Below are 22,372 nucleotides of genomic sequence, written 5' to 3'. Positions count from 1 at the left end.
ATTTATGTATAAAAAATTACTCTCAAGTCCCGGGCAAAACGAAAGAACTTTCCTAACTCTGTATTAAGCTCTGTACTACGCTTTTTCAGAGCTTTCACATTCAGCGCTTTATTCAGCTATCAGTTTCTTAAGCTGAATAAGTGCTGAAAGCCAAAGGTCTGCAAAAGCTAGTATGGAATTGCAGACATCGTTCCTCTGTTTCAAGCCTGAGTAGATATTTATAGTAACGATACTAACATTGAGTTTAAAGTCCACTCTAGAACATTAAATCCAATATCTATAGAATCGATCAAAGCTACTTTTTTGGGGAGAGTAAGTAATGCCTAAAAGCATTCCATCAATCGCAGCTAGCTATCAAATTTAATGTGTTTTCTGCCACTTCTCATTACTAGTTTTGCATTTCCTCCTCACTCCCTTATAAAGGTAGCTATGATACTCCCACAAGGTAACAAACAAGTAAAATAGACACACAAAAAGTAAAAGCAAGATGAAGAATGTAAATAACGTTCACTTACCGCGTAGCCACGACATTCTCGCGTCCACTCAGCGTGCTCCGCATGCCGCCGCCTGAGTCCCGTATCGCCTGCAGCATGCGTATGTACGAGTTCGATATGAAAATCAGCGAGACGGTGTTGATGAGTATGAACAGCAGCGCCGAGTACTCCCAACCCTGCGAAAGTCAAGTGCACAAAATCACAAATCAAAATCACAAATTATTTGATGGAATAATTGAATGATGTGGTGGGGGTGGAGGTTTGGAAAATAAACAAGATATATGTACATATGCAGATGGGTGTGCCGACGCATAACAACGCTATGCTTCGAAAAATCACAACTTTGTTGTGGAAAATGTCGAAAAAATCGAAATGCAATTTACATACAAAGCGACAAAGAAAACGAATTGTGTAAACACAAACGCCTGCGACGTTGCTGACGAAGCGCAATTCTTTATTTACACGAACTCGGCGTTTGTATGCTTAGATAAATGTATATGTATATGTCTATATAGATAAGTCGATGTGTCTGTGAAGTATTTAACCAGCGAGCCAAGTCTATCGAATAAATAACTTAAAATTTCTTCATTTAAGATAATAATAATAAAATGTTGCCTACATTTAGGCGCAATTTGAGATTTTAGCCCAGCTACGCAACCTATTTGATACAACACTTCAATAAAGAAAGCGTTTAAGATATAGTTGCTTCTGGCTTAAAGCACTTAAATATGATCATATTTAAAATAAATAAAATTAAAACTAATGCTCCTAAATGTAGGCAACATTCGCTTAAATTACATGAAGAATTAAAGAACCTACTAAGTTCATTCAAAAAATACAATAATTGCTAAAGAAAACTATAAAATTATACTGAAATTTATTATGATATTTCTATAAATTCATTTGCTATACCAAAAATAATAAAAACGTTGCCTACATTCAGGCTATTAGTTAATAAACGTTCTCTTAAATTCAACAAATTTGGCTCACTGGGTATTCAAGAATGATTTTGTGACATACTCGTATAAACTTTACATTCTATCTTTAATGTAAGCATTACTTTTATTTACTTTCCCATCGCCCCCTCACTTACTCACCTTTGCAAATGGATCGTGTATGTGCAGTGAAAGACAAACACCGTTAGTGCCATAAAAGTGACCACCAAAATATTTTATCGGCAAAAAAGGCAGAGCGGCAAGCACGAAAGACATACCCCACAGCAGGACGAGACGGAAAACGATGCTGTAAATATAAAAGGGAATTTTATAAGATAAAAAAACAAGCATACAAAATTGATTTAATGGAATTGAGATGAATGAAAACTAGAAAATAGAAAAATAGGTATTTTTATGTAATAGCATAGCAAAGAGAAAGCTTTTTAAGAGCCCCAGAATGGAAAAAGAAGAAGATAGGAGACAGCTTTCGTGCTTCTTAAATCGCTTGTCAAATAGTAGTTGTCACCCTTCTAAAGAATTACTGAAAGAGCCTTCGAATTGTTCTGGTCAGACCTCTGATAAATATCACTCAAGAGAATTCCGTTTCAAAGGTATTAAAAAGTGCGCGATCAAAATAAAGTTTAGATAGATCTTAGTAGTATGGTTTATACCAAACATTTTTCAACTATTTTTATAACTTTTTTACGCTAAAGATACCAGATATGTCTATAGTACATAGACATATGATCGTATTAGGTTTCTTTCGGGGAAAGATTTAAAATTTTTTGTCACAAACGATCCAGTGAAGTCATTTTCTGAGTTTCAATGAGTGTACAACTTTGCTCGAACGCATCACACATCTATTATATGTGATCTTACGAACATCACGATCACATTGAAGACCCAAAAGTGGAAATTGAAAACGTTAATAACATTCCCTAATTACCATTCAAATTCGAGAAATGAACTTTACGTCAGAGTTACTCACAGACACCACTCTCTGTCTTTCTGTCTTCTCCTTCTTTTCTCCCTCTTTTTCACTCTCTCTACCAAAAACGCTTCGTCAGTTATTCTGATATGGTAGCTTATGACATTTTAGGCCAATTCGAATCAATACTCTTTGCTTGGCCTACTGATAAAAACCTAGAAAAACATTTAAATTCAATTCTAATGTGTGTTAAGCTCTTGAAAAACGTGCCGGCCCTAGTCAACATAAAAACTTAATGATTTAATGTATCGACGAAATGCAGGGCAAATGGAGGAAAGCTAAGAACGGGAGCAATAAAATGAAAAAAGAAACACAAATACAGTTATAAAAAACACAGTGGACAATAATAATAATGTCAACCGCACGTCACCAGCGACCGAAGTGTGCGTGTTGTGAAAGCACTAAATTTATAAGTAAACAACGACACTTGTGGACGGTGCCGCAGACAACAAGGAACCCAAGCAGTCAGTCGGCACAATCAGACGTTCAACCAACCGTCCAGCAATAAAGTCACACTCAACGCATGGAGGGTCATTGCTCAGCAGGCGGGTGGCTAAAGCAGTGCAGAGCTCGAGCTCTGAGGTGGCTCACACGTCAGTCGCCATAAGTCACGTCTTATTTATGCAAAGAGCACGGAGCGCTCAGAGTATATGAGTGAGCATGTGTTGTTGTGTGTGGTTTAAGGCTGTGGCTTTGAACCTTGTGTAAACAATAACAAATAAATATGATGGATGGATGGACGAATGTATAAGCTGGTAGAAATAGCTTCAAGATGTTGAAGGAGTTGTTGGTAACAAAAGCAAAGTAAAGTTCGCTTGAACGATTAGAGGTTAAGATTTAATTGAAAATATTGCAGCAGGAGTCTCTGTTGCTGAGTGGAAGATAATGGCAAATCTACAATTTACCTAACCATTGGGATGATCTCTTAAGTTTTATTTCAAGTACAGCGAAAGTTTGCTCACTTGAGCTCAGCCACTGAGTTTGTTTCTAAGACCTCGAATTATATGGATGACCGTCATAAAATTCATTTAGCTCAACATTAATTCGTTTATGATGTTCTTCGCAATAAATTGACGAACATTTATCAATAAATCTTTAGCGAAATTCTCTTTCAACTCGGTACTTTATATGAAGGCAGACCTGAGAAACCCCTTTTTAAGTGAGTCGGTTCTTCGTCCAGAGATTCACACGTCAGCGGTGTTATGAAAAAAGAGAGAGAGAGTCAACAGGGACATGGTCACAGAGAAATTCTACAGCAACATAACATAAACAGTTCAGAGACTTATGACTATCTCAGGACTGCCAATTGGTTCGGATACTTTCGAACTATTTGAAGAATATTTCCTACCTACAACAACTATATAACTGGAATCGCCATTCAAAACTCTTAAAAAGTAACTGTCATTATCACTGTGGCCAAAGCATTAAGCAGTCCTTAACACAGTCGAGTGGAGGTGTATCAGACAGTTCCTGAGTCGAATATTAATTTCGCCCAAATGGTTGTTTTCTTTTATTCTTTTATCTAATCATTTCAAGTGCATCGAGAAGTTCTGTAACTTCCAAGTCACCGGAGAAATGTCATCAATATACTAATGACTTCCTCAACTTGTTGCCTACAACACGCAAGTGTTATTTGCGCTTTAACACAGACGACCTACATACAATTCATCATTTCTAACTTTCTCTTCACTTTTTTTTCAACTTTTACTGATTTATTGTTTACTCACCGCGTTTTGCCGCTATCGCGCGGCTTTAGCGGACGTGTCACCGACATCAGACGATCCCATGTGACCAATGTTAGCAGCAAAGTCGATGATTGACAGCTGAATGTGCTGAGAAAGCCTGAAAAGGACATATAAAAGTAACAACAACAACAAAAATGTAAATAGCAATGACAAAAATATGCGAAATCACGCAAATGCGAAACAATAAGAGGGCGAAAATGATGCACGAAATTTCAATAGGTCACTTGATATGCTTTCAAAACCATTTCACTGTGAATTAGCTTATCTATGTGGGTGATAGATAGCTGTTGTGGTCACTTGATAAAAACTTTTAAAAACTTTTGTGGCTTGAGATATTTTTATTCTTCAGTTTTTAGAAGTTTTTATCATTTTTTTTTTCAATTTCTTGTCTTTTGGGACTTCAGATATTTTTACTTTTCAAAAATATGAAGTTTTCAGTTTTGAAAAGTTTTTATCATTTTTTACGTTTTTTTTTTAATTTTCAAATTCTCTATTTTAATATTATCCTTAATCATTTTTAAATTTTCCTTTATTTAATTTTTATTTTTTACAGTCGGTTTCACGAAATTTTTGTATTGAAAATTAATTTTTATTTATTTATTGGAATTTATTTATTGGAAATCAGCTCATAGAAAAACTTAACCATGGTTACATATGGCAATATTTAACTAATATTTAAATGGCAAAGCGAGATCATTTAAATAAAAATTAAGTCAAATGCTGAAACTGAAATAAAAAAATTTTCGCTTAAATTTGTTTCGGGAAACCGGCTGTTAATGGTTTATAAATTGTTCTTTTTTAATTTTTTTTATTACGTTCTAATTCTTTATTTTAATATTATCTTATTTTTTTTTAATTTTTAATATGTATGTATTTGAACAAATATAAATATTATTAATTTTTAATAATTTTTAAATTTTAGTTTTAATTTTAATTTTTTTTTTTAGATTTTTTTAATTTTTTTTAATTATATTTTTTAATGGTTTATAAATTGTTTTTTCGTAAATTTTTTATTCCGTTCTTGTTCTCTAATTTAATATTATTTTTATGTTTTTACATAATATTTCAATTTTTAATATTTTCATTAAACTTTTTTTATTTAAAAAATTATATTAAAATAGAAGAGACATTTAAATATTATTTATTATTAATTTTTTTTATTTTCTAATTTTTTTTTATTTTTTTTTTAATTTTTTTATGTTCTTGTTCTCCATTTTCATATTTTTTCTTCATAATTTTAAAATTCCTCTTTAATTAATTTAATTTATCTTTATTGATTTTTATTTTTTTTTAATTTATTTTTTTTTATTCTCATCCTCTATTTTGATATTTTCTATTTTCATAAAATTTTCCACCCTCTTAAAGTTACCAATAACTCACACGAGTTCACTTCTCATACTCACCCGAGAAATCACACCAAACACTTTGTCGCCATAATTCATCGTAGATTATGTATTTGCCACGAAATTTAATATCCGCACAAGCAATTATCGTCAAGTAGATGCCCATTAGGAAGTCACTGGCGGCCAAATGACGCAGATACAGCGAATGTTCCACATTGCTGCGCGATTTGTAAAAGTAGCGGCCAAGCAGGACGAGCAGGTTGCCAACCGTCGCAACAAAGGCCATTACCCACACACTGGCAAATGACAAAGACAACACAGACAATAAAAAATTTGCAATAAATTACAAGCAATAATAACACAACCTCACATTAAATATTTATTACAGAGGCTACAGCTAGTAAAGCTACTACCACACGCCTTGAGACACCCTGTACAAGGCAAAGGCTTTAACACTTAATAGAATTTTAGTGCGTTAACTTCACATTGCCAAGCAGCAGCTGTGCGCCGCATAAACTTTAGACAACAAAAAATATGAATAATAAAGTATTACAACAAAAAACGCAAAAAAAAATTAAATAAATTTTTCACTTTTTCTAAGTTCATTTTTTCCCAGCAAAGTTTGTGGCACGCTGCAAATTTACAACGCGTCAGCACAACTTTTAGTTTGAAACACACAATTTTTCGCTTGTTGTCTGCTGGCTTGCCGCCTATTTGCCATGCACTTTGGCAGTCAACAGCTGGCACAAGAGAGAGAGAGAGAGAGAGAAGACGCGTAAGCACGTGCTAAAAGCCGCAGCATTGTTATTGCTTTTGCTGTTGTTGTTGTACTAGCAACTAACTGCTTAGCATTGTATTACATTTAGTTGATATTTTTCTGCTGTGGCACGAACGTGTTTTGGCTGAGGTATTTTTTGAAAGAGTATCCTAACCTCTTTGTATCATCGCTTTTTGGTAGTGGCGTATAGAACGTGAGTGCAAAAGAAACAAAAAAAAAAAAATTGGAAATACTTTCATTAGCTAATTCTCAAGCTAAAAACGTCAAGAAAACACATTTTATATTTTCCGAAGAAATGGTAAGGGAAAAGTATTTATTTTGGCTGCCATAGCGTATACGTAACCTTCACGACAGCATGAAATCTACTACCATTTGCTTAGCAGCGGAGTATCTAAAGCCATTTTAGAACTTTAGAGCACAATATATGTTGAAATAACTGTGAATACGCAGATATAGCTGTATATACATGCATAGAGTTATCAATTTAATAAACTTAGCGCTTTCAAAAGCCAAATGTGATTGGTTGGCTTTGTACCAAATTCCGATATTTTGTTATAGAATCAACTCGGAAATCGAAGAGATTTTATGGAAATGGTAGAATATTAAAATCATGCTATTTAATGTATCAGTAAAACCTTTTTAAAGCAAAAATGAATACAGAGCGCCTTAATGTATGCAACAAAAAGAGGAAAATTGCGGAAATTGAAGGCTGAGTGTGCACTAGAAATTATCAAGTGCTGTAAAATAATGTAATACTGAAAGGAAGAAGCTTTGAAACAATGATCTGCACTTTACTGATGTTCTACTGGTATTTTGCATTCCACTTTCAGCTAGAAACTCATAGCGCGGACATAACACAAACTTGTTTTACGTATCTAGAACGCTTCTAGGCGCTTAAGCTTCTTAAAGCTTTAAAAACTATATCAACTTGTGCACAGTTAAAGCCCGCACCACTCACTCTCAAGTTCTTTCTTTTCAATTACTCAATATATTCTTAAAATAACCCATAAGCATTCACCCTTTACCAGCGACTTGCACTTACCTGCCGCGCAGTATTTGATTATCCAACAAGTGATAAGTGCTGCTAATGCCGTCGCCACGCGGCTCACAGACACGCACATGCAGCGCAGCGCGACACAAATGGAACCACGAGAAGTAACTGCAACAAAGTAAATACGGAGAAGGAAATAAAATAAAAAAGGAGAAAAAAGAAGAAAAGAGGAAAAGAGGAAAACTGGCATCAGTTGCTGTGGCTTTGAGGAATGAAAGCGAGTAAGAAGTCAACATTGGCACAGCGGTGGGGTGTGGCGTATGAGTGCTGCTGGATCAGCAGTAAAAATGCAAAGGCGTTGCACTCAGGCACACACACACCCCTCCACATAAACACATACATGTTACATAGATATATTGCATACTCACATATAATTCAAATTTGTTAGATTCTGCAAGACACGCGGATCCAGTGTCTTGAATTCATTGCCCGTCAACAGCAGCGACGTGAGATTCTGCATGCAATCGAAGGCGTGCAACTCAAACTGCGCCAAGTGGTTGTCGTTCAGGTGGCTGTTGGTTGGTAAGAGGGGAGAGAGTAGGTAGTGAAAGAGCATAAAGAAAATGTAGATTATGCAGGAAAAACAGCAAGCGAGTTTTGAAATAGAAATCTTTGAACTAAAGCCACACAAGCAATGAGGCAAAAGCTACCCTAAGCAACGACTAGCTTATGCATATGAATGCAAATGCTAATACATATATGAATTTGAGCTAGCATTAGTGGCTATATGACTTTCAACGCCACAATCAGCAATTTGTTTTAAAGTTAGAGTAATTCCAGATGAAGGAAATTTCAAAATATATATAAAAATTCACAGCGAAGAAAAGCCAAACGACAGCTATGTGACAAGACTAGCCAATTTGCTGTGCTTAAATGCGAAAAACTGTAGTTTGCGTACAAAAAATACTGTAAAACCGTATAAAGCTAATGGTTTGTGGAAGCGGTTGTGGAATGAAAGAGTGAATTTGAAGTTACACAAATCCTAGCTTTTTATGGGATTTAGAAGCTACAGAGTGGAATAAAGTGGAACAAATTCGAACTAACGAAAAATTAGCTCAGAAGCTCTAATTTTATATCGAAAAAATAAGAGATTTTTTTAGTTAACTTTATGTCTCTCAAGGGGTTAGGGTTAGTCAGGATTTTCAAAAAATAAAAATTTTTGCATTTTCATTATGAGTAAAATCTTAAAAATATTCTCTGAAAATACAAAGAGCGCTCAGGCGCTCCAACACACTAGTGTCAAACTTTAAATGCGTTTATCTCAAAACTATGTTTCTTGAACTGGTGACAACTCGATAACCGCTCAGTAGATTTTAATGAAATTCATACAGCTTTTAGAATACATAATAAACTCACACTTGATCCGAAGGATTTTGTTTTTTCAAAAATTTCGATCATTTAATTAACTGTTGATTTTTTCCCGAAAATCGAAACAAATTTCATGAGGCCGCCATTTTGTAAATTTTTGAAAAAAAGCTTCGGATCAGGCCCAGGATTATCTATTTACTAAACTTTTTTTTATCTGATTGATTTTAGATGAATCTCCAAGGACCTTTTATTGAAACTGGGTCAACACAGACAGCTATAACTTTGGAAATAATATATTTATTTTTTATCAAAATTTTCGTGACTTTATGTCAAAACATTGTATAATAATGCCTTATTATTACTTTTGTAAAATAACATGATTTAATAGCAAAAAAAAAAATTACTGAAAATTCTCGGGTCTTAGAAAGCCTCCAAAGAGAAACGAATTTCCAGACATGATTTTAATCGTTAAAATTACACTTGATGGACAACGATGCCTTCCTGAACTACCAATGACAGTCTGAAGTCCAAAAACTCTTAAATATTATCCGAGGTTTGAAATAAAATGAAAGTATGAGGTGAAAGAAGCGTCCCAAAGAACCTCAAAAGCCATTCAAAGACTCCAAATGAAACCAGCAGTTAGTAAAAACACTTACAGCTCAGTGCATTCAAGCTGAATTAAAGAAGAATAAACGAAAGACAACAAAAACTGCGTTAAGTTTAAATTTTTTAACCTTCAGCTGTATTCTTGCAGCAAAAACAAATTAAAACCCACCGCAAATTTGTTTAGATAACTCAAAAAATCAACAATTTTCATGATTTCCTGCACGCATTTTTTATGATTTACTCAGGCTTATTTCATATATAAACAGGTATGTGTACTTTGCTATCCACAATTCTACGCCTTCTTGCCTCCGCATTGGCCGATGAATGTAATCTACCAAATCCAATTTGCTATTGATTGCCTATTATCGACATGATTGCCAAAAGAAAAGCCGAAACAGACCGTCAAGGGAGAGCTAAGCGCATAAAAGTAAGCTATGATAGTAGCGAGTGAATGAGTGAATAGCATGCGGCAACGGCTTATCAATCTACGGCAGCTTGCTCAACCGAAGCAAGGCACACACACACACTTCTTTACAAAAAGTAGGCAAAGAGGCTCAAAGAAAAAGCTGACAAATATTGATTTGCTAAGCTGTGAGTTGCTTATGTGACCTTCAGCTTTTGATCTGCAGGTTTTCATCAAATTTACTTTTCGTATTATTTTTTGCCTTATCCCTTAACTCAGCCACGTGTGCTGTGGCAAAAAAGCGTAACTTCTATTTATTTATTTCTTCTATTTTATTACAATATTCACATAGGAGGATGACCAACGGCAAGCATTTGCAGCGCGTTTTCCCAATTGTATTGTCATGGATGAGTGAATATCATTAGCTGTCAACGTGACACACACATCACATGAGCAAAGTGTTTGGCCTCGTAAGTAGCTCCGCTTTAATTCTCTTTGAACCTAATGTCTCGCCAATTGCCCTTGACTATGCGTATTAAGGCAAAAACAACAAATGAACACATGAATTATGGTGAATTTGGCGTCAGTTGGCTGAAGAAAGGGGTTGTTCGCCTAAAACTATGCTTTAAAACTGACGCAAACACTTCGGAATTTCAAAGTGCACACACTTCATTGCTTAGCGCACGTGCTCTAGTCGCTTATGCTTTGGCATTTGCTATTGAATACTTTGTATGTGTATCACATACAGTGGCTTAGTGCCAATTTCAATGTTACGTATACGCCATGGTGTGCTTGAAAAGTTGAGTTGAACTCTTTTGTATGCAACTGGATGAGTTTTTAACGCATTCGAGCAATTAAAGTATAAAATTTCTATTTCAATTAAACTGAATAAGCAAACATTTTGATTATTTTATATGCAAATATTTCTTTTCTACCTATTTTCCCTTATTGATATTAAATTTTATGCCTAGCGTCTTTAAATAAAATTGAGAAAATTAACCTTTCAACTCATGTCACAAATATTTTCATTTAGCCTATTGCCACTATCATCATTCATATCATATTTCGCCACTAATGGTCCGTTACTAAATGCCATGGAAGCGTAAAATATTCCAGCATCAAATTGTCGTTTACACTCATTGACTACAAATGAGTTGTTACAAAATACCCGGACGGACAGTAATGAAAATTGCGCAAATTGAATTTCTACTTTGAGCGAGTAACCAGAAGGCATTTAAGAATGAATGCGTGACAACAAACATATATTTCAACATATAAATTTCCATTGTTTAATGGAGAATAAGTGAAACGTTACATTCGCGGAAGACATAGTAAATATGTCAGATCGAATTTAAAGTAACTTATTATTTGGGAAATTTTGTTTGTAATCAAATTGTATGCCTCCTTTCTTAAACTTATAGCATTTAAAGACACGGATTTTAGGCTTTATCATTGTAAAAGCTATTATAAATACATAATTTTTCGTTGAAGTACAGCGATAACTTCAACCTTAAGCTTAAACATCATCTTCAACTTAAGCGCTTATTTCAACATAAATGTAAACTCTTAAAAAAACCTCTTAAATGTAAACTTCATCTTCAACCCGAATCTCAATCTCACCGACAACCTCAACTTTAACTTGAATTTCAACTTAAACTTAAACTTCAAATTCAATTTAAACTTCAACGTCAACCTCAACATGAGCCAACTTCAAATTCAAATTCAACTTCAACTTCAATCGCAACCTCAACATGACTCAACTTCAACTTCAACCACAAATTCAACTTCAAATTCAATTTAAACTTCAACGTCAAACTCAACATGACCCAACTTCAACTTCAAATTCAACTCAACTTCAACTTCAACCACAAATTGAAATACAACTTAAACTTCAACCTCAACCACAACTTCAATTTAAGTTTCAACCTCAACATGACTCAACTTCAACTTAAACCTCAACCTAAACTTCAACCTCCACTGCAAATTCAACCTAAACTTCAACTTCAAATTCAACTTCAAATACAACTTCAAATTTAACCTCAACTCCAAATACAACTTAAACTTCAATCTTTACTTCAACTTCGACTTCAAAGTCAACCACAACTTCAATCTCAACTCCGTCCTCAACTCGAATCTCAACCTCAATATCGTAACAATAACCTATAGCTTAATCTAAAACTCGACTTTTCACCATAATTTAACATTTATCTGTGGAATAACCTCAAAATCAAACCGAACTTGGCTCACACTATTATCATAGTCACGGTACATCATACTATTCAAGTTTCATGCAGTTTAATTACTGTCATGAAAACGTGTGATAAAAGCATGAATAAAAGTCATAAATCACAGTCGACAGCAAAACCATTTGAAATTGAACTCTCTTCGCTCAAACAATAATACAATTTCAATGCGAATGACTTGGTAATTATACAAAAGTACTACAAATGCATACTCACAGTCCTTGCAGCAGTCGAAGTGGGCAGAATGTGCGTGCGCGCAGCACCGACAGTCGATTACCGGCTAAAAATCTGCAACGAAAAGAATGGAACAAAAGAAAATGTGTATTAATTTTGTAGATTGTATGGAAGAATGGATATATGTATGATGAAATATGAGCAAAATATGCTTGGAAAATAAGAAAAATGTGCATTTTTTGCTGAGAAAAAAATCGAAAAGTATTACAAATTAAATTTACAATAAATAAGCCGCCAAAATTGTTATTTTTATGTGGATTTTCGTTTGAACGAATTTGATATACTGAGCAGGTTGTTATCTGCCAGCTGAAATATGTGTGCATACCGTTACGTTTCTATGAGCTATTGTGCAGACTTTAAAATTGCTTTATTTAATGTGTGTATGTATGCAATACAACAACAACTATAACAATGTGTACCGTATGCCACGCTGCCGTCTGGAGCGCATATTAGAGAATACTCAAGCATTTTGGCGGAATTTCCGCTAACTGTTTGTACAAATGTCAGTGTTTGTGTGCGAGCATGTTTGCCGAAGCGTTTGCCGAAGGGTGCTCCTTCAACCGAATAAAGATGAAATATGCGCAAAAACAGATGTTTCAGTTATTCCTAAGTGCAAGTGCACCCCAAACGCGGGTCATGTGTGTGTAACGAAAAATATTGGAAGGTAAAATTCGGGCATTTGCATATGTGTTGTAGCGAATTTAATGCTTGTAATCATACGCGTACGCAAATTTGGTGCTTTGTGTACTTAACTGAGCTATTTGGCTCTAATCCCCTTTCAGTTGCCACCACCCATCTCTTTCTCTCCCTCTCACACTCCCCACCCACGCTCGCTGTATCTAACAGTACTTTCAATTCAACGCTGTTAAATAATATTTATGCAAACCTACATACATACATACATACATACACAATTCATGCGCATACTTACAAATGCAATAACCGCGGGAATGTAAACGAGTTCCGTTCGATGTCGACGATGCGATTGTGCGCCAGCGATAAAGTGTGCAGCTTTGTGAGCACCGGGAACATGCCCGGATGGATTTGATGGATGTGATTTTCATTGAGGTAACTGTAAAATGACGCAATATACATATGTGAGATAGATAAGTGCATTACCGTGAAGTTAAGTAAGTTTACAAATATGCTTAAGTTAAGTAGTAAGCACTAAAGCGTTCGCACTGTGAGAATATTTTACTTTCAGTTTTTACATGAAAATGTGAACTTGTTATTAAAAAAATTATCAATATCAAATTTTAACTTAACTTAAAACTTAAACTTAACTTAACTTAGAACTTAACTGAAACTTGACTTAGACTTAACTTTAATATAATTCATTTCTTCATTAAACACTTTTCATGATATACTTTAAGTTAAGTTAAGTACTAAGTTAAGTACGAAGCACTAAAAAGCTTTAACTGTGAGATTATATTATGAGAAAACATGAACTTTTAATTAAAAAAAATTATTAATGTCAATTTCAAAAATTAAACTTAACTTAACATTAACTTAAAAACATAAACTTAACATAACTTAGTTGCCATCTTCATAAAATGCTTTTTACGCTATATTTTAAGCTGTGGTTAAGCTTTATGTCTATTCTCACAAGCATTAACTGTAACCTAGGTTAAGTGGCTGTCAAACGACGCACCTAGGCCTTTGGGAGGCCCAAAGGACTGTAACCTAAGCGCGTCTTTAAACTTAACCTTACGTCAGCTTTAACATTAAATAATAATTTTTATTGAGTTTAACTTTAGCATTCAACATATTAGTAACACTTAACTTAAAACTTAACTTAACTTTAAACTTAATCTTAAACTTAACTTAAACTTTACTTTAACATAAACGCTTCCTACATAAAATGCTTCTTACGCTATACTTTGAGCTTTACCATAATTTTATATAATCGTTAACGGTAAATTAGCTGTTTGCTTTACTTAACACCAGCATTAAGCGATACTGTAAACTTAATGCTAAGTTAACTTTAACTTTAACCTACACTTTTTATAGAGTTAAGCTTCAGACAACTTATTTGTAACTTAATTGAACTTTAAACTTAACTTAACTTAACTTAACCATAACACTTAAACTGAACATAATTTTAAATTTAAATTTGTTCATAAAGTTGGCTTTAACTTCAGCATTAAACTTATTTCTAACTTAACTTAACTTAAGCATAACGCTTAACCTTAACTTAACTTTAAACTTAACATTGATCATAAAGTTGGCGTTAACTCAATCTTTAACTAATTTGTAACTCAACTTAACTTAACTTGACTTAACTTAACCTTAACCTAACTTTAACTTAACTTTAAACTTGACATTGATCATACAATTGCCATTAACTTCATTATAAACTAATAGTTTAGCGTAACTTCAACCGTATTTATTCTTAATTTTAATATTACTATCAATTCTCAAAAACATCACAAAGTCTTCCGTCATGCCACCGCCCACTCATTTATTCAATTCACTGGAAATTTTAAAATTTCGTAAAAATAAATAAACTAAAAACGAATTCCGCTTGCGTGTAAACTCAATTAATCTCTTGCGCAAATAAATGACTATTTTCAAATTATGCACAAGCACAGACTCTCCAACACGTTGTGTATACGCCGTGTGGCCATTGACGCAGCAAACGCATATTGAGCTGCACGCCCTTGACGCTTAAAGACCAAAACGTTTAACAATCAATATACGAATTTTGTGCGTCACTAACGGTAATTAAGTAGCGACATTACATTATGTTGGCGTTTATTTGACTGAGTAAGGTCACGCGCTGCGCTCAAAATACCGGACCAACAAAGTCAACAGAAGTAAAAAAAGGACTGTTTATTAATTTACAGTTTTCAACGTTTCACCGTTTAAATGTTGCGGACATTTTGTGCAACTTATTTTTGGTTTTTTTTTATATTTGCAATTTTTTTGTTGCCGTCATTTCATGCTTTTATTTTAAAATTTTCGTAAAATTTGTTGGGTCTGAAAGCAAACAAGCAGTTATTGTTGTTGTTAATGCTTGAACAACCGTTATCATCAATCAATCAAAAATAAATACAAGCCATTAGCGCTTCATAAATTGATAAATTGGCTCTTTGGCAACATTTTCACATACTTTATGCACACGAGTGTACTTAACTCATGTCAGTTGTCGACATATATAGCTAATAGAGATATAGTATTCAAAAATTGTTGGCTAATGACATTTTTTTTACATTTTTGCGAGAAATAAATTATTTAATATTTAATTTAATGCCTAGCTTAATTTTATCAACTATTCTATAAATCTAATGATTCCAAAAAAGTAATTTGTTGGAATAAAAAAAAAAAAAAAATTGTTAGAATTTTTTTTGTAGCAAAATTAATTTTTTTTACAAAAAATTTTCGCTATAAAATTCTAAATAAGCCAAAAAGAAAATTTGTGAGCACAATTTTAAGACTTGTTCCCGAATTTTGAGTTTTCTATATTACTTCTACTACCCACTATCTCCCTAACCACCCTTAAATAATATACTATATACTTAAGTCATATCTTAAAGCTCAAATTGTCCCAATTCACTGCCTCCCACCCTTACCGCTTTTAACCTAATTTTTAATTTTTTATTTTTTTTTTTCAATTTCTTGCACAATCCCCCTGTACTTACAGCACTTCCAGACTCTGCAGCATAGCGAACACATCCGCTTCAAAGGTTTCAATACGATTGCCGCGAAGGTCTCTGCAAATACACAAAACCAAAAACAACAATAAGTTAAGGCTAAGTAATTTGTGATACGTTTTAAATTCTATAAGCCGACATGAGCATGACAAGTGAAACGCATGTTTGTGTGTATACACAGCTATCTAACGGTATAAGTTCCCCTTATGAGAGCGCCTATGGTACTTCAAAGTGAGGATATCGAGCGAAAATATGCTTGGCAGCATTTCTATGATTTTTTCTAAATAGAAATCAACTTGTGCTAAATTGTATTCGCTTGAGTATGCGCTGCTGTGTACAGAATTTTATTTTTTATGCGCAGTTTCTTAAAGTTGCTAGAAAGTATTTGTGAAATTGAAGAAATGCAGGTGCTTTTCGTTTTAAATGGGCCTGATTTTTTTAAGCTTTTCTGTTTTTAGTTTGTTTTTAGAAATTCCTTCACAGCTAATACTATTATTAAAATTTTTCAGATTATTTATACTCACAATTCAGTCAAATCCTCCAAATGTTGAAAATCGTACTTATGCAGTTCTTTAATGCGATTACCCGATAGAATGCTGAAATAGAAGAAAAAAAATGTTATTATAAATATTAAACATTAACTTTTGTTCCAAATAAGTGGCAACTCTACTAAAATTTAAGTAGATGCATAGTTGAAAAACCAAAAAACAAACAAAAATAAATGTTCCCGTTGCAAAGTTTTTACAAAATTCAAATCTAAATTTTATAAAAAAAAATAATTTAAAAATATTTTTTCTAACAAGTGGCAACCCTATAAAAATATTTTTTCTAATCTGTTAGGGATGATGTCCTTATAGTTATATCTCAATTATTTTTGAAAATTGTTTAGTAAAAAAAAATTCAAATAGGTGGCAACCATTCTACAAAAATATTAGGTCTACAACTTTGCTTCCGCCGTTTTTTTTTGTAAATTTAAGGCTTTATTGTATAAAAACGGTTATAAAAATATTGTTCAAAATATTGACCGTCGCTAGCTACTACTTTTGATCATCTTTCTGACAGCATGCGTATTCCGTGACGAAAGAACTCCTCATATTTCGAGTCGATCTTCATAAGAACTGAAGTGCTCGTTAGTTAGACCGTGTACCATCGATCGGAATGAGTGGTAGTCAGTTGGAGCAACGTCTGGAGAAAACGGCGGGTGGGGTAAGATCTCCCATTTCAGCGTCTTCAAATATTTTTTGACCACCTTTGCAACGTGAGGCCGAGCATTGTCATGCTGAAGAATGACTTTATCGTGTCTTTCCTCGTACTGTGGCCGTTTTTCTTTTAGTGCTCGGCTCAAACGCATCAATTGCGTTCGGTATCGATCTCCTGTGATGTTTTCACTTGGCTTTAGCAACTCATAATATACCACCCCCAGCGCCGTTAATGTTCGGTTTTGCCATCGACGTGGAGGCATGCCCCGGCTTTCCCCATGACTTTCTTCGCTTAGGATTATCGTAGTGAATTTTTCGTCGCCAGTTACAATGCGATGTAAAAATCCCTTTCGGTTGTGCCTTTGAAGCAGCTGTTCATATGCAATGAAGCGCCGTTCGACATCTCTTGGTTTCAAGTCGTAAGGAACCCAGTTTCCTTGTTTCTGAAACATCCCCATGGCTTTGAGGCGTTTTGATACGGCTTGCTATGTCACTTGCAACGATTCGGCCAATTCCAAAAATCCCTTTCGGTTGTGCCTTTGACAGCTGCTCACATGCAAAGAAGCGCCGTTCGACATCTCTTGGTTTCAAGTCGTAAGGTTTCCTTGTTTCTGAATCATCCCCATGGCTTTGAGGCGTTTTGATACGGATTGCTGTGTCACTTGCAACGATTCGGCCAATTCCTCTTGGATTTGAAAAGCATCTTGGTCGAGTAATGCTTCTAATTCAGCATCCTCGAAAATCTTCTCCCTTCCAGCATCATGCCAGTCTTCGATTTCATAATCACCATTCTTAAAACGTTGAAACCATTCGCGACATGTTCTTTCACTTAGGACAGCCTCATCGTACGTATCCAAAAGCATTCGATGATCCTCAGCCGCACTTTTCTTGGAATTATTAGGTCTACAAATTTGCTTCCGTCGTTTTTGTTTGTAAATTTAAGGCTTTTTTTATAATGATCGGTGAGCCTCAGCCGCACTTTTCTTGGAATTATAAAAGAAAAATAAAATTTTCCGCAAATGTCGAGAATTCGGCTCAAAAAGTGACATTTTCCGTTAAGAATACGTTTGGGATGCAAACAGATCTCTACAAATATTTTGTTGGGTTAATGTTGACACAAATGTCCAAGAACGATATAAAACGATTTAATCGATTTAATAGACCAGCGCTTGACCCTAGACATCTATTGTAAAACGGCGGAAGCAAAGTTGTAGACCTAATATTTTGTTATCTCCATAATGTAAAAATGTGCTTTCGCAATAATTTTTTTGAATTCAAAATTTTAAAAAGTTGGCAACCTTCTTAAACACAAAATAGCGCACATTGTGAAATTTCTTTAACTATTTTTAACTATTTTTTAATCAATATTTTTTTTGTTAAAACCACCCGCAACACTATACCGTTACCTTCAATCAATTTAACTGTCATTTGTAGAGAACTCTGCCTTTAAAAAAATTGCCTCCACAACAATACGCTTACTCAATTCAAACAAATTAACGGAAATTAAAATTTAGTCAACAGTGCCCGTGGTAAGTTATTTTAAGCAACTTCGGGGAAAACACAAGAAGTGCAACTTGCCGTTGCAAGTTCATAAACTAAACCGCACAACAATTGCGCGCCAAACAATAGCACAGGCTGTTCGTGACCAGACAGACGCCCACCGCCAACCGCTAACCGCCGAACAAACAATTGCGGCACCAACTCACACTCCACCAACAACAACTGTCGCCCACGTACAACACGATTGCGGTGCACAGCAGAGACGCGGCCGACACAATTTTGCCCCAAATTAAGTGCCAAACTGCAAAACAAAAGCTACAACAACACATTTGTAAAATCTCCAGCTTCGTTGACGCCATTTTCTATGTAGTTTTCAAGTATTCAAGCGAGTTGACTAGCAAATTACAAGTATGACAGGCCATTATAATTATGATTTAGGCAAATTGTGTGTCCTTTGTGATGGCTGTACTGTGAAGGATAAAGAATGTTATTTGCTCAACACGCCCAGCGGCACGACACTTCAGTTCACGTGTGTGTGAGGATGAGATTGCAGTGACACAGTGTGCTTTCCGCTTCTTTTCTATTGCATATCTTCAGGCGCGTGCAATTTCTAGTCGGTGCACCGGTGCGTATGAGTAACACACATGCAATTTGCATGACGAAATAGTAAGCGAAATATAATATATGACAAACGGAAGTTAATTACTTCACAAAGTAATAATGAGATTTTTATTAACATATATGCGAAGTTAGTTTCAACCATTATAATGCTAATTTATTAGTTTCTAAATAAAAGCTGTCGCTAAGAGAAAGTAATAGGAAAGTCACAGGAAAGTCACATGAGATTTCCTGGTAAAAATTTGTAGTGGCAACACGTGCCCCACCTTAGGAAGAAGAAACTTTTTATTTTATGATTTGTAAAGCTGAAATTTCAACATAAATTAGTGGATTGTTGGCACTAATTTTGTATAATAAATATGACTTCAAGCTGAAAACTAAAACACAGAGACACATAGAAGGATTTCTTGGAATTAAAATTATTTTAATAATAAAGTTTATATTATTTGCTTAATTTTATTTAGCAGCAGCGCAGTCAGAGTAAAAATAATTAAATTCTGGCAACGCTTTACGTTGACAACTACTATATATTCATTTTTGGAAGTTAAAAAAAAACGATCTGCTGAATGTTTTTACTATTTCACGAAGAAACAAATAAGATAGGGCTAAGTTCAGGTGTAACCGAATATTTTATACTCCCGCAATTTATTTGTTTAATTATACCCTGAACAGGGTATATTAAGTTTGTCACGAAGTTTGTAACACCCAGAAGGAAGCGTCGGAGGCCCTATAAAGTATACATATATATAAATTATCAGTATGTTTAACTGAGTCGATTTAGCCATGTCCGTCTGTCCTTGAGTTTTTAAGATATCGTTTTGAAATTTTGCAGATGTTATTTTCTCTTCAAGAAGCTGCTCATTTGTCGGAACTCCCGATATCGGATCACTATATCATATAGCTGCCATACAAACTGAACGATCGGAATCAAGGGCTTGTATGGAAAACTTCCGCATTTTACTACATATCTTCACGAAATTTGGTGTGAGTTATTGTTCATAAAAATAATTTAATCTCCGAAAAAATTGTTCAGATCGGATCACTATAGCATATAGCTGCTATACAAACTGAACGATCGGAATCAAGGGCTTGTATGGAAAACTTCCGCATTTTACTACATATCTTCACGAAATTTGGTGTGAGTTATTGTTCATAAAAATAATTTAATCTCCGAAAAAATTGTTCAGATCGGTTCACTATAGCATATAGCTGCCATACAAACCGAACGATCGGAATCAATGGCTTATATGGAAAATCTTCGCATTTGACGTGGTATCTTCACGAAATTTGACATGGATTACTGGTTAAGGTAATAATATAATCTCCGAAGAAATTGTTCAGATCGGTTAACTATATAACCTTAATGTTTCTAGCAAACAACCCGGCTAATAAGAATTAGTAAAATGTTTTCTTTTTTTTTTTACTTACTTTTTCTTACGTCTTTAGATTTAGTTACTAAAAGAAATGCACCTGTGAAGGGTATATTAGCATCGGTACAGCCGAAGTAAACGTTTTTTCTTGTTTTTTTAAGATAACGCACAACTGGGATATTCGGCATAAAGCCCAATAGAACAATGAAAATCATTATATGTATATAGCATATGAGTTCTGGGGCAATTCCTAAACCGACTTCACTCATTTTCACCACGAAGCTCCATTATATTCAAGTTTATACGTTCACTTAATCTTGCTAAGGTATCTCACATATTAACCCATATAAACGGAATAGAGTGCACCGGATGTCTGAAAACTCTAATATTAAGTATATGGAAGCCAGGGAAAGTTATCACGATTTCACACTTTTTTAGGACAGAGGCACATAATTATAGAAAAAAGCTTCCCACCGAATTTCTTCAAAATATCTGAGAGACTTACCTATATTTTCGGTAAAAAAATTATTAGAAGCACTGAGGTCTTCATGTTCTATATTAGAGGCCTTGAAAAGTTACACCCCGATTTCGGCGATTTTTGGATTGATGATGTCATACTAGAAAAACAGTATTTGTGTAAATTTATATCTATATTCACTGATGTTTAATTTATAGATTGTAAATTGAATGAATAAGTTGGACTTAGAAATTGTGGTATAAGCAAATAGGAGTGATTGGGAACTGATTTCGGCCATTTTTAAATTATATAATTCGGATGCCAAGAAAATGTTATGAACCCATTCCAAATTTTGTATACTAATTTGAGTGCAATCCTTCTGTAGCATCTTTACCAGAACATTTAAGGTTTCAATATTATTAGTTTTCAACATAAACCCATTACTATACCATATCATTTTTAGACTGTATAAGGAAATGGCAATAGAAAGTGACCTCAGAAAGTTTGGTGGATACATCTTTAGAAGTTTACGAGATATATACAAAAAACTTAGTAGGGGGCGGGGCAACGCCCACTATGCTACTTCCTAGTGCGATACTCTGTACCATATTTTACTTCCATTGCTTTATTTATGGCTTAGTTATAGCACTTTATAGATTCTCGGTTATCGCAATTTTGTGGGCGTGCCGGTGGTTCGATTTCGGCCATTTACAATACCAATATTCTTATGGTGCCAAGGAACGCGTAATCAAGTTTCATTAAGATATCTCAAGTTTTATTCAAGTTATCGCTTGGACGGACAGACGGGTGGATGGACAAACATACAACCGGGTTTCAACACGTTACGCTGATCACTTTGGTATATATAACCCTATATCTAACTCGCTTAGTATTACGACATAAAACAACCGTTTTTTTTAACAAAACTCTAATACTCTCTTTGCAACATGTTGAGAGAGTATAAAAATGAATCAGGGTAATATTTATATTCTTCATGGAGGAAATTGGCAAAAATCAGCAATGTTTTTTTACTCGAATTCTGAGAAATTTCAAATTTCGCAGCGTTAGTTACTATTCTAGCTTATTTGACTCAATATATCGACCAAATTAGTTGAATAACTCTTTAATATAAGCGTATCAAGTTCGAAAACACTACAAACTGAAAACTAATTTACTTAAGTGGACCGTATTGATGCAAATTATCTGCATATGCTAAACATTTGCAAGGCAACAAGGAACTAGAATATGTTAAAATCAACGCAAACGGTCGCTAGAGTTAGAGTAAAGTACAGCAAAATACAACAAAAGCAGATAAAAAACGCAAATATTAGAAATACTTTTGTACAATGGCAAATATAAGTAGCAGAGAAGTCATATCTTCATAGCAGCAAATGCGTTTGTGTCTGACATTTATGGCTACGCAAATGGTCGAAAGAACAAAGCAGCA

At 34.3% G+C, this 22,372-nt stretch overlaps 1 protein-coding gene across 2 annotated transcripts in view; it reads right to left on the bottom strand.

Moving 5' to 3' along the window:
• The window catches only part of LOC105208727 (relaxin receptor 2), a 63,547-nt gene that overhangs the window by 2,572 nt on the left and 38,603 nt on the right, over nt 1-22,372 (bottom strand). For both annotated transcript variants that reach the window (XM_029037956.2, XM_011178726.3), the window contains exons 8-17: nt 16,306-16,377; nt 15,770-15,841; nt 13,060-13,200; nt 12,111-12,182; nt 7,703-7,846; nt 7,326-7,442; nt 5,566-5,801; nt 4,145-4,259; nt 1,592-1,736; nt 516-670 (exon numbers count right to left, since the gene is read on the bottom strand). In XM_029037956.2, the coding sequence (XP_028893789.1) occupies nt 516-670; nt 1,592-1,736; nt 4,145-4,259; nt 5,566-5,801; nt 7,326-7,442; nt 7,703-7,846; nt 12,111-12,182; nt 13,060-13,200; nt 15,770-15,841; nt 16,306-16,377 (1,269 nt within the window). The remainder of the gene's footprint in view (nt 1-515; nt 671-1,591; nt 1,737-4,144; nt 4,260-5,565; nt 5,802-7,325; nt 7,443-7,702; nt 7,847-12,110; nt 12,183-13,059; nt 13,201-15,769; nt 15,842-16,305; nt 16,378-22,372) is intronic.

This window comes from Zeugodacus cucurbitae, chromosome 5 (assembly GCF_028554725.1).
Source record: "Zeugodacus cucurbitae isolate PBARC_wt_2022May chromosome 5, idZeuCucr1.2, whole genome shotgun sequence".
NCBI lineage: Eukaryota > Metazoa > Arthropoda > Insecta > Diptera > Tephritidae > Zeugodacus > Zeugodacus cucurbitae.
The sequence above is the reverse complement of the archived record's forward strand: the minus strand, read 5'-3'. Positions and strand labels throughout refer to the sequence as shown.